This window comes from Balaenoptera ricei, chromosome 12 (genome assembly GCF_028023285.1).
Source record: "Balaenoptera ricei isolate mBalRic1 chromosome 12, mBalRic1.hap2, whole genome shotgun sequence".
NCBI lineage: Eukaryota > Metazoa > Chordata > Mammalia > Artiodactyla > Balaenopteridae > Balaenoptera > Balaenoptera ricei.
Window position 1 is genome coordinate 72,591,810 of NC_082650.1, and position 13,796 is coordinate 72,605,605.

General features: G+C 34.9%; 1 protein-coding gene across 5 annotated transcripts in view; it reads left to right on the top strand.

Moving 5' to 3' along the window:
* The window catches only part of CEP162 (centrosomal protein 162), a 92,539-nt gene that overhangs the window by 19,132 nt on the left and 59,611 nt on the right, over window positions 1–13,796 (top strand). For 4 of the 5 annotated variants that reach the window (XR_009506224.1, XM_059941714.1, XM_059941717.1 and 1 more), the window contains exons 7-9: window positions 3,043–3,158; window positions 4,786–4,816; window positions 7,403–7,519. Coding sequence is in view for 4 of the 5 variants with exons in the window: in XM_059941714.1 (XP_059797697.1) it covers window positions 3,043–3,158; window positions 4,786–4,816; window positions 7,403–7,519 (264 nt within the window). In the remaining variant the exon portion in view is untranslated. The remainder of the gene's footprint in view (window positions 1–3,042; window positions 3,159–4,785; window positions 4,817–7,402; window positions 7,520–13,796) is intronic. The other variant, XM_059941716.1, reaches the window with a different exon arrangement.

Here is a 13,796-nt window from a genome sequence, read left to right on the forward strand (position 1 = left end):
TCCTTTCAAGCCTTTTCTTCTGCTTTGTTAGGAGACGTCAAGAGGAGCCTTACTTAGTCTAGCAGAGTTTGACCCTGCTACTCACACACAGCCCTCCTGAGATTTCCACTGAATGCCCCTACTGAACAACGAGGATTTTTTCCACTTAAGCTGGTTAGAGCTTCAGAATCTCCTTACCCTGTGCGAACTCTGGGAATTGTCTGTCTAGCCTGCAGCTTCCCAGTTATTCTCTGCTCCATCCGCACATACATGACTCAGTATTCAGGAAAGACTCCAGGAAAGATTCAGAAATCTACTCCATGTAGATTTCTAGTGCTCTATTTCTACATCAGTACCTTCTCTCTTTATCACTGCCTTGCAGCTTCTAATCACCTTGTCTTTTCTGTACTCTTATCTCTGTATCCTTAACACAGTGAGACCGTCCTGATTTCCCCCTCCCTGCTCAGCGCTCCTGGATGTACATACCTTCTAGTGAACGTAGGGCTTAGCTCACTTGTTATCTTTCTTGGGAATCATATTTTTGCGCTGTCGATTGTCCAGTGTCTGAAAACGATTGTTTCATATATTTTGTCCATTTTACTTATTATTAACAAAGTCCTTGATATCCAAGATGGTAGAGGAGAAAGTCCTCTAGATTCCATCATACTTAAATTAAAATTCGCAGCCAAATTTCCCAACAGAGAATGAAAAATGTCTCTAAAATGTATCTTTTAGATCTTTTACATTGAGGATTGTTTACCTATTTTCTATTTAGGCAAATAATATTTTCAAAGTTACAAGGGTATGGAATATAATAGTAGAAACATATAACATGTGTAACATCTTCCTGTCAAAAGGTCAGAACAATAAAAATTAATATTCTCATTGTTTTCCAAACAGTATGAAAGAGCTGGATATTATTGTCTCTGATATTTTTCATATGAGAACCACCTTTTCAATTGGGTTTTATTCTTTCATTTTTAAATAAACTTAATTTCCCTTGGTGCTTCTTTCAGAAATCTCTGATACGCTGTTTTCCTTCCTGTTATTTCTTGTCCTGTCTGTCTCATTTCTCTCTGTGACTACCAGTAGCATTTCCTTCTTGCTTCAAACCTAGTTTAATCATGACAGATTCCTGAGGAGGAGGTTGGTCTTTTATATGTTGGACAATAGTGTTTGCCTACAGACTATTCAGTTAGTAAGTGCAACTAACAAAATGTAGTTTTGAAAAATGCACATTAGATTAGCACTTTTCTTAATCAGAAATAATATTTGTCTTTATTAACTTTCAATTCAGATTAAGTGCAAGACAAGCTATAGTAATACTAACAAAGATAATTACTACTGCTAAACATAATGGCTAACACTAATATATAGTACATATTAGATAACACTTTAACTCTTAATCTTCTCAGCAACCCTCTGAAATAAATACTATTATCATCCCTACTTTACAGATGGGAAAAATGAGGCAAAGAGGGTTTGTGACCTGCTTTTGGTTCTACAGCTGAAAACAGTAGAACCAGGAATTGAATCCAAGTCTTCTGGCTCCTGGTCATGCTCTAAGCACTATGCCACACTACCCGAACCGCTTCTTATACTGCTTCTTTGCAGTGACACAAACGCTGCATCCCCCTCCATTGATTTCAGATAGTTCCCAAATCCCAAGTAGTTGTCTGAGTTCATTGTCATACCCTCCCTTATGTCCTCTCTCCTTGTTTATCATCTTTACTTAAGAAAGACTAATCACTGAGGTACTTAAAATTCAGTGATTCCCACTAGAATATTAGGATCTTAATCATCTGATATTGGTCCTAGCGTCTAGAATTTGTCTAATACAAGGTAATTTCTCAGTAACTTTTGTGAATTGAATTATGTCTACTGATATTTAGAAAATCCCAGGCAGTGTTCTTTCTCATATAGAAGAGAAGGAAAGGTGTGCTTCTCATCCTCAGAATGTAGATATTGATGTAGTTAACCAACTCACCTAGCTTATCTACCTAAGTCACAATACCCATGCTGTTCCACCATTGTATTCCTTATGAACTAACATGGAGATGTTTCTGTAAGTAGATCTCACTGAAAGCATCTCTATTTAACTTAATTATTTTCAGACTTCCATTATTAATCACATTCAAGTTGTCCCCTCTCTTCTAAGAGAAGACTGAAGGATGGCCATTCCAGAAGCAGACTGTCTTGTACCTCGTGCAGTCTTTCTCCCATCAGGCCATCCTGTCTCTGAATGTGATCTGACTTTTGAAATACAAATAAGATTATGAATGATCAGTTCCACTCTGAAAAGGCCATTCCTCTTCTATAGCCCACAAATCTCAGTCAGTCCTTTGATTTAAGGGCTGTAAACAACGAATTAAAAATTGATGAAGAGATCCTGGCCAGATAGTCCCTGCCCACCTTTGCCATAAGTAGCCTGATGGCATCATATTAACATGGACACACCTTTCCCTTCTGCTACAAAGCCATTGAGATATAATGTGGGACTTAACTGAGAAGTGCCCAGGATTAAGAAACAGTGGAGGTCATATAAGGCTAGTATCTACCTGAGGGAGGGGTCAGAGATAGACCTTTCATAAGTACTGCTTAAGGGTTACAGAAGAGATACCTATAAAGACAAAAAAAATAAACTTAAAAAAAATAAGCAAAATCCAACCTTTTGTTTAAGAGTGTCAAGATTTCACAAAAGTGCTCCCTTTTATAAGTAAACAATTTTGAGATTTTTGTCTTTAAAAAATCAAGTAATTGAAGTTTGTTTTAAAGATATAAAATTTCTTGAACAGCTCTAGAAATTTTCAGTTGGTTAATTACACAAAATATTAAAAATGTAAAACTGATAACTGTTTGAAAGTACAAAAATAAAACCCAAGTCTTACGAATTGAATTTTCTTTAAATCTTTGCCCAAAAAAGTATGTTCTTCAAGGTATCTTTATGTTAACATTTAAATAAATTATTCATATGCAGACTTCTTTTGGAAATCAGTAATATTTTCGTGGAATTTGACTTTTTTGACAGTATGATCCTTGTATTTTTAAAACTATTTTCTCCAGAAAATTATAGTGATGATTTTGAAGATGAGGAGGATATTGATGCACCTTTGACTCCTAAAGAAGAGACTAATTCCAAAGAAAATTCCAAATCAGAAAAAATAAATGTACCTAAACAGGTATGTATCAATTATATGTTTGACAGTTTGGAAACTTCTTTCATCACCTTAGCTGACTGTTGCTGTATAAAGAGATCAAAACACAGAGTTCTTTATAGTCTAGCTCATTGTTGGAAAGTTATAGGTCTCTTAATACTCAGACGTTTTCTTAACTCAGGTGTCAATTTAAATCTTAATGAAATACATGGTAGTTGATGATTTTCTGAAAGATTTCTTTTGGCAGGTTTCCTTAAGCTTTAGAAATTGAAAACTTCATAAAAATCTCAAATCTAATTTTTAAACAGGTATATTAAACTATACTTTTCTTTAGTAGGTCTTGTCCTTGTGAAGTGCAATACATAGCTGCCTCAGTATTTATGCTAATAGTGACATTACTGTCTGAAACTTACTGGGCTAAGATTGTAAACTAAATTATTCCATTCACATTAAGTGTTGTTGTACTCTACTTCTCTTGTTTCTCAGTTCTTACCAAGAATTGGCTACCAAGACTGGCTAAGGGTACTACTCCATATTGCCTGCCAGACTGAACTTATCCTTGAAGCTACCTAATAGTAACCAGTAGGACAATTACTATTTGTTATATTGGTTTTCATCTGGATAGTCTCTTTTGCACCTGTGTGTTAGGACTAGATGTTTTGAACATATATGAAACCATAGACTCTAAATAAAAGCAGGGATCACTTTCTGGGTATTAAGAAATACTCTTATTTTTTAATTTACCTAGTACTTTGTCCTTGGTATCATTCTGTCACTCAGTTTGTGGGAGAAAAGAATATGACCTTAGAAATACATGAATGTTAATGCGATCTGATAATTATGCTTAGAAAGTTAATGGGATTCATATTTGGAATATGGCAATTACAATACTTTGTATTACAGTAATTTCTACTGGAAAAATAAATAGGTCAGTAGAGGGCACAATAGTTTGGTATATTAAGAAAGTATAGCCTGTATAAAAATGTGTCCACCTAAATGTGGAAGCCTAGTAGAGAGCCGTCTGAGTAAGGGTCAAAATAGGAAGGAATGAAAGCTCTGCTCTTATGGGTGGATCCTATACACTGCCTATCCAAGTGGAGAATATAGGTGACACAATTAGAAAACTTACTCTAAGGGAACCTATAATTTTGACATATTTCAACTATCTTGCCATTTGATGGCCTGCCTTTTTTGAAGATTTTGTCTCAAAATGTAGATGAAATAATGCGTGCAACTTATATTTGATCATTAATTTTGATCAATAGGGAAAATGGTGATATTATAATAGCAGAAATCTTACGTGAACTAGCCACGTTATCTTGGAGTTTGAAAAATAGGAGCATTTCTGAGCAAGGTGGATGAACAGGTGGCATTGAGATACTTTAAACGAGGCTTATAAAGGCCTGAATTAATTGCTGGTAATCACCAAGGTTCTGAAGAGACTTCCAGAAGTTCTCTCACAGCTACATTCTCTAGTCTTATAGAATTGTCAGTGAATGAGTGTGATGGAAGAAATCTAGAAAGCACGTTTCTTGATCTTTTCATAGTGGAGTAAAGCACTGGCTTTCAAATTTTGTTATTCTTTTGCATTGCAGTCATTTCGTGTAACTTCAGTTTCAAATCATGTAACTATTTTCTTTTTTTAATTTAGGAAGAAGAGAAAACTGGCATGCTGGCTAATGGTAAATATTATGTATATTCATAAATTTTCATTGGCAAAAAATTGGTCTGTTCAGAATTATATCTAAATAATTCTGAATAAATTACTATTTTTGTTTTTAAATATTTTCTGATGAATTAAACTTTACAGATTTTCTCAATATTATGTTCCTTATGCCTACCTTAAATTCTTCCTGTTGTATTTAAGAATACTTATTTTTTAAAAGCCCAGCATGCCTTTATGGATAAATTGTACCAAACATTCAAAGATGTATTGATATCAGTCCTTGTTAAACTGTTACAAAAAATACAGGAAGAGGGAATTTTTCCAGACTCATTCTGTAAGGCCAGCATCACCTTGATACCAAAACCAGACAAATATTCCTCAGGAAAACTACAAAAAAGCAATTCTATTTACAGTGACATCAAAAAGAATATAATACTTAGGAATAAATTTTATCAACGAGGTAAATTATGCTTAAAACTATAAAACATTGAGGAAAGAAGTTGAAGAACACACAGATAAGTGGAAAGATATTCTGTGCTCATGGATTGGAAGAATTAATACTGTTAAAACGTTCATAGTACCCAAAGTGACCTACAGATTCAGTGAAATCCCTATCAAATTCCAATGATATTTTTCACAGAAATAGAAAAAACAATCCTAAAATTTGTATGGAACCACAAAAGACCTCACATAGCCAAAGCAAACTTGAGAAAGAGCAAAGTGTGGAGGCATCACACTCCTTGATTTCACAATGTATTACAAAGCTATAGTAACCAAAGCAGTATGGTACTGGCATAAAAACAGACACATAAAACCAATGAAACAAAAACAAAAGCAATGAAACAGAATAGCCCAGAAATAAATCCATGCATCTGTGTCACCTGATCTTCAAAAAGGGTACCAAGAATATACAATGAGGAAAGATAGTCTCTTCAATACATTGTGTTCAGAAAACTAGGCATCCACGTGCAGAAGAATGAAATTGGATCCTTATCTCACACCACATACAAAAATCAACTCAAAATGGGTCAAAGACTTAAATATAAGACCAGAAACTGCAAAACTATGAGAAGAAAACATAGGAAAAAAGCTTCTTGATGTTGCACTAGGCAATAATTTTTTGGATATGACCCCAAAAGCACAGACAACAAAAGCAAAAATAGATAAATGGTATTACGTTAAACTAAAAAAAGCTTCTGCATAGCAAGGGAAACAACAGAGTGAAAAGGCAACCTATAAAGTGGGACAGAATATTTGTAAACCATGTACCTGGTAAAGGGTTAATATCCAAAATATGCAAAAAACTCATGCAACTCAGTAACAACAACAACAAAAAATTAAAAGTGAGCAGAGGACCCAGATAGACATTTCTCAAAAGAAGATATATAAATGGGCAAACAGGTGTATGAAAAGATACTGAAGTTCACTAATCATCGGGGTAATGCAGATCAAAACCACAATGAGATATCACCTCCCACCTGTTAGAATGACTGTTATCAGAAAGAGGAAAAAATAAGTTTTGGCGAGGATGTGGAGAAGAGGGAACTCTAGTGCCCTGTTGGTAGGGATGTAAATTGGCACAGCCTTTATGGAAAACATTATAGAAGTTCCTGAAAAAAATTAAAAGTGGAACTACCTTATTATTCAGAATCCCACTTCTGGATATATATCTGGAAGAGATATCTGTACTCCCATGTTTATTGCAGCATTATTCACAGTAGCCAAGGTATGGATACAACCTAAATGTCCACCAACAGATGAATGAATAAAGAAGATGTAGTATATATAATATTACACATGTATATGTAATATGTATATGTATTTACATGCATAATACTTTGCTTTTAAAAAAGAAGGAAATCCTGCTATTTGCAACAACATGGATGAATGTGGAGAACATTTACATTAAGTGAAATAAGCCACGTGAAGAAAGAAAGACTGCATATTCTCACATATGTGGAATCTAAAAATGTCAATCTCCTAGAAACAGCGTAGAATGTTGGTTAGCAGAGGCTGGGGTTGGGGGATATAGGAAGATGTTGGTTAAGGGGTACAAAGTTTCAGTTATGCGAGGTAAATAATGCACAACAATGTGCGAGGTCTAATGCACGACAATGTGACTATAGTTAATGTTGCATACTACTTGAAACTTGCTGAGGGGAGATCTTAGGTGTTCTCACCACATACACAAAAAAGGGTAAATGGATATGTTAATTATCTTGATTTTGATGATTATTTCACAGTGTATATGTTTATCAAATCAACAAGTCATAGATCTCAAATATATACAATTTTTGATTGGCGATTATACGTCAATAAGATTGGAGGCAAAAATATTTTTTTTTGTTATTTTTTGCAGGCCTTTTGCCTTTTACATAGAAACATAAATTAGACTTGTATATAAGCATAGATATGTGTTGATGTAAGCCTACTCTGTTGTATATAAGAAGAAAATCATGCTTGTTTTAGATCTATGATTATGTATTCTTTATATGTAAACATTTATCTTTGTTTTTATACAGATTGCATATGATTTAAATATTTTGTTAATGGAGCCATACAAGCTTCTCTATATTCCTAATATTTTTTTATGTTATTCCAGTAGTGCTGCTTGATTCATTAGACTCTGTTGCAGAGGTCAACCTTGATGACCAGGAGAGAGCGACAACTAAGCCAGAAGCACTGCCAGATATGACTGATAATGAAATGACAGGAACAGGTAAGAGGGACAAACTAGCTGTTCTCTAAATATGTAATATTCTATGACTAATTTACTTCATTTCTAGGGAAATGTATGTGATATATAATAATATATGTCATAGTTATATCAATAAAATTTTACATTTTTTATTGAAGTATAGTTGATTTACAGTGCTGTGTTGTGTCACTGCTTTATTCACTGAATACAGCAGTGATTCAATTATGTGTGTGTGTGTGTGTGTATGTGTATATATAACTTTTTCAGATTCGTTTCCATTATAGGTTATTACAAGATACTGAATATAGTTCCCTGTGCTATACAGAAGGTCCTCGTTGTTTGTCTGTTTTACATACAGTAGTGTGTATGTGTTAATCCCAAACTCCTAATTTATCCCTCTCCCCCCTTTCCCATTTGGTAACCAAAAGTTTGTTTCCTATGTCTGTGAGTCTGTTTCTGTTTTGTTAATAAGTTCATTTGTATCAGTTTTTTAGATTCTGCATATAAGTGGTATCATATGGTACTTGTCTTCTCTTTGTGACTTAATTCACTTAGTATGATAATCTCTAATTTCATCTATACTGCTGCAAATGACGTTATTTTATTCTTTTTTGTGGCTGAGTAGTATTCCATTGTGTGTGTGTGTGTATACATCTTCTTTATCCATTCATCTGTTGATGGACACTTAGGTTGCTTCCATGTTTTGACTATTGTAAGTAGTGCTGCTATGAACATTGGGGTGCATGTGTCTTTTTGAGTTAGAGTTTTCATCTTTTCCAGATATATGCCCAGGAATGGGATTGCTGGATCATATGGTAACTCTATTTTTAGTTTTTTAAGCAACCTCTCTGCTGTTCTCCATAGTGGCTGGACCAGCTTACATTCCCACCAACAGTGTAGGAGGGTTCCCTTTTCTCCACACCCTCTCCAGCACTTATTATTTGTAGGCTTTTTGATGATGGCCATTCTTATTGGTGTGGGGTGATACCTCATTTTAGTTTTGACTTGCCTTTCTCTAATAATTAGCAATATTGTGCATCTTTTCATGTGCCTTTTGGCCATCTGTATGGCTTCTTCAGAGAAATGTCTGTTTAGGTCTTCTGCCCATTTTTGATTGTGTTGTTTGTTTTTTTGATATTGAGCTGTATGAGCTGTTTGTATATTGTGGAAATTAAGCCCTTGTCAGTTGCATCATTTGCAAATATTTTCTCCCATTCTGTGGGTTGCTTTTAGTTTTGTTTATGGTTTCCTTTGTGTACAAAAGCTTATAAGTTTGATTTGGTCCCATTTGCTTATTTTTGCTTTTATTTCTTTTGCCTTGAGAGCCTGACCTGAGAAAAAACATTGCTGTGATTTATATCAGAGAATGTTTTGCCTATGTTCTCTTCTAGGAGTTTTAAGGTGTCATGTCTTATATTTATAAGTCTTTAAGCCATTTTGAGTTTATTTTTGTGTATGGTGTGAGAGTGTGTTCTAACTTCATTGATTTACATGAGGCTGTCCAGCTTTCCCAATACCACTTGCTGAAGAGACTGTTTTTTTCTCCATTGTATATTCTTGCCTCCTTTGTTGAAGATTAATTGAACATAGGTGTGTGGATTTATTTCTGGGCTCTCTGTTCTGTTCCACTGAGCCATATGTCTGTTTTTATGCCAATACCATGTTGTTTTGATTACTGTAGCTTTGTAGTATTGTCTGAAGTCTGGAAGGTATGCCTTCAATTTTGTTTTTTTTCATCAGATTTGCTTTGGCAACTCTGAGCCTGTTGTGTTTCCATATAAATTTTAGGATTATTTTTTCTAGTTCTGTGAAAATGTTGTGGGTAATTTGATAGGGATCACATTAAATGTGTAAATTGCTTTCAGTAGTATGGTCATTTTAACAGTATTATTTCTTCCAGTCCAAGAACATGGGATAGCTTTCCATTTCTTTGAATCATCTTTAATTTCCTTCATCAATGTTTTGTAGTTCTCAGCATATAAGTCTTTCACCTCCTTGGTAAGATTTATTCCTAGGTATTTTTTTAATGCATTTTTAAAACGAATTGTTTTTTCTTTTTCTCTTTCTGATATTTCATTGTTAGTGTAAAGAAATGCAACAGATTTCTGTATACTAATCTTGTATCCTGCTACCTTGCTGAATTCATTTATTAATTCTAATAGTTTTGGTGTGGGGTCTTTAGGGTTTTCTATATAGAGTATCATGTCATCTGCCTGTAATGACAGTTTTACCTCTTTCCTTCCAATTTGGATCCCTTTTGTTTCTTTTTCTTGTCTGATTGATGTGGCTAGGACTTCCAAAACTATGTTGAATAGAAGAGGTGAGAGTGAGCATCCTTATCTTGTTCAGATTTCAATGGGAAGGCTTTCAGCTTTTCTCTGTTGAGTATTATGTTGGCTGTGGGTTTGTCATAAATAGCTTTTATTATGTTGAGATATGTTCCCTCTGTACCCGCTTTGGTGATAGTTTTTATCCTGAATGGATGTTGAATTTTATCAAATGCTTTTTCTGCAGCAATTGAGATGATCATATCATTTGTCTTTTCTTTTGTTGATGTGGTGTATCACATTGCTTGATTTGCATATGTTGAACCATCCTGGTGACCCTGGGGTGAATCCAACTTGATCATGGTATCTGATCCTTTTTATGTATTGTTGGATTCGGTTTGCTAATATTTTGTTGAGGATTTTCGCATCTATATTCATGAAAGATACTGGCCTCTAATTTTCTTTTTTGGTAGTGTCTTTGTCTGGTTTTGGAATCAGTGATGGTGGCATCATAGAATGACTATGGGAGTGTTTCCTCCTCTTCAGTCTTTTAGAAGATCTTGAGAAGGATCAGTATAAGTTCTTTTTTGTATGTTTGGTAGAATTCCCTAGTGAAGGCATCCAGTCCTGGACTTTTGTTTGCAGGGATTTTTTTTTATTACAAATTTTACTTCAGTTCTAGTGATTGGTCTGATCAAATTATCTATTTAGTCTTGATTCAGTTTTGGTGGACTGTATCAACAATAAAATTTTCAGTCTCATATTTTCTACTATATTTAACAACTTAAGTAATCTGAACTTGCTAATTGTGACACATAATGCTAGTAGGCTGAGTAAAGTGTGTTTTAAGATATATACTTGTTAATAAATGAATGAATGCTGTTGTTACAAGTATAGTACTGTAGATGAATATTGACTCATTTTCTGGCCCCCCACCCCCGCCAGAGTATTCCATTAAATTTGCCATGCATCGGAGAATTGAGACTTTGGTCTTGTGCTTTTCCATAGCTTCCTCTGTGTAGGCAAAAGCTAGATCACATCCTAAAATTCTGAAATGTCTAGGACCATCTAGACTTGACTAAAGGTTGTAAAGACCTTTAAGATAGTGCCTTTTCAAACTTTTTTTAAAGCAGTGGAACTCTTACCTCCAAATGGAATCTTAGGTAGTACCTCTATATAGATAAAAATGTATTTTATCAGTATAAATATAAATGTTTACATATGTGACATTTACTTATAAAGTTAGTGAGAGTAGTAATGGTCTTTTGAAATTCTTAAAATTAAAAGTTCTAGATATTTGTTGCATTCTTATATCATCAGACTTCCAATATGTTTGTATATTTTGTTTTTGTTGTATAATATGAACATTTTCTTGGTTTACCAGATAAACAAGTGCAAATGGGAAGTTTTCAACTTGCTTTTTTGCAAGTCTCAGTTGACCAGTATGGTCAACTAAACCAACCCAGACACTTGGAAAAAAAGAACAATAGAAATGATAAATCACTAGCCAACTCTGAACATCTGTTTGCGTTTTATTTTTATTTTATTTCTTATGTTTTTTTCTACTTTTCTATGGAAGTATAATATACTTGTAGAATAATTCACCTATCATCATAGCTTGATGAATTTTCAAATACTGAACACATCCATGTAACCAGCAAGCAGATGAGAAAACCAAACATGATCAAAACCACAAAGTCAACTCAGATCTTTTATTTCTAGTCAGTGCCGTTCCAAGAGTCAACCACTATCTTGTTTCATCCACTTCCATTTTAAAACTAAAAAAAAATTACAACAGAATTTTTCCATCAAGACATGTTACTCATTTACTTGTTACTACCCAAGTGAATATTCTGCCATGCTGAAAGCATGTGCTGAGCACATGTTCCTCATTCTTACTGCTGTTTTTATTTAAGTACTTGTCACATATGTGCTGTGATGGTCAATCCACTTGCACTTCTTTCAGTAGGCAGATATGGATTCTTTTAAAAGACCAGTGTAGAGCTACAGCTTTTCTAATCAGTGATGCATAGTAGAGGGTTCTTTTATGTACAGGATGGCCAGAGAAACTTTATTCTAAGATACACATGAAAACAAAGCCAGAGGCAAGAGTTATCACTCTGATGCTCTTCAAAATATTACAGTTACATAAATGGCACATTTGAGTGTGCAGATTAATTTTTATTACAGTTTTTGTGTTTTAAAATGAAATTTCAGTCAAACGTCTGTGGAACCCATGATTTTCTCTGAAAACTGTTTTGTAAAACTCAGTATGAAAACCGCTGCTGTAGATTATAAGAAAAACTCAGAAATAAAAAAGGTATTGCTGGAAGCAAAAATTCTATTAATATTATCCGGGCCAGTTATATAAAGCTAAATTTCCTTGGTCTTATTTCTTAAATGTTCTTGACTGAAATAATTTGGTAAGTCAATTACTAGAAGAGTGTAAGTATAATCTTATTGTCTTGTGGCCTTGGATTCATATTCCCAGCCTTACCAGTTACCAGCTGGGTGACACTGGACAATTAATGCCTCTAAGCCTGTTTCCTCTTCTTTAAAATGAGCTCTTGAGATGATGAACTGAGTTAATATATAGTGCCTAATATATTGTTAAGATTCAACAAGCAGTAGCAACTGTGTGGTTCTCATCATTATTATTTATATCAACACTCTATTAAGAGTACAAATTATAATAAAGAACCTGAAGGCATAGAGTATGAATACCTTTTGGCTGTGAGGTATTGAATTTACCTAGTATTTCAAAAAATACACTTGAAAATGTTCAAATCAGCATCTGAAGTTGGTTTAAAAACTGAAAAGATCAGTGGCTTGTTTTTTGTTTACCAGGTGTCTTCCAGTACTAAGCAGGCTCCGTTTAGGTAATATGTTGTCAAAGATTATCTCTTTTTTGATAATGCTATTCATGAAACTTGTGCTTTATTGTCTTAAAATTGTTGGTAACTGTAAAATGAGGGCCAGATCTAGCCTTTTGCTTGTTTTCATTTGTCTCAAGGGCAGGTACCATTTTGTGCTGTGGCTGCATGACCAGAGCAGTCACAGGAGGGCATTGCTGCTCCACAACGGGACCCTTGCCTCTGCCCAGTAGGATTTGACCCTTCTCAACCTGCTAAAGTGGAAAAAAATAGGGCGTTTTTGACTTGTGGTGATATATAAAATACATGCAGAGAAGTCAGCCCTTTTCTCTATAAAATGCATGAAAAAAGTTAACATATATGACCCTGGAATTATTTTTAACATCAGTTGGGTTAATGACTCAAATTAGGAGAAAATTACCTTTCCCTTGCTCTGTTTTCTGGGCAGCCCATAATACCACTCGATCTTCCATTTCTAATTTCTAACTTTTAGGTTATTTGCTTTTCTGCATGTTTGCTCAGCTGTTGCTTTAAGCCAGAGCCTCTTCTTTCTGACACCTCACATGGGTTAAATTAGGTATGAGCATTCAGTGCCGCTGTGCTATTTGCCACTGGGATCATTTCTTTTATACATACTCTGAAGATACTTAAGCATCCTGGTATTTCTGTAGAGGAGACGAAACACCTTATGCCTTTTCCCTTTCTTCATAAAAATTAATTATCTCCCTCAGTCATACTACTCTGAATCTGACAGGTGGTTTAGGGCAGCGGTCCCCAGCGTTTTTGGCACCAGGGACCGGTTTCATGGAAGACAGTTTTTCCATAGACTTGGGGCAGGGTGGGGGGGGAATATGGTTTCGGGATGATTCAAACACATTACATTTGTTGTGCACTTTATTTCTATTATTATTACATTATAGTGTATAATGAAATAATTATACACCTCACCATAATGCAGAATCAGTGGGAGCCCTGAGCTTGTTTTCCTGCAACTAGATGGTCCCATCTGGGGGTGATGGTAGACAGTGACACCTGAAGTGTGTTGCTTACCTCCAGCCTACTCCGTAATCTTGTTTGGGTGCTGTCCAGTAGTGGACAGCTGATGCCGCCGCTGATCTGACAGGAGGCGGAGCTCAGGCGGTCATGCCAGCGATGGGG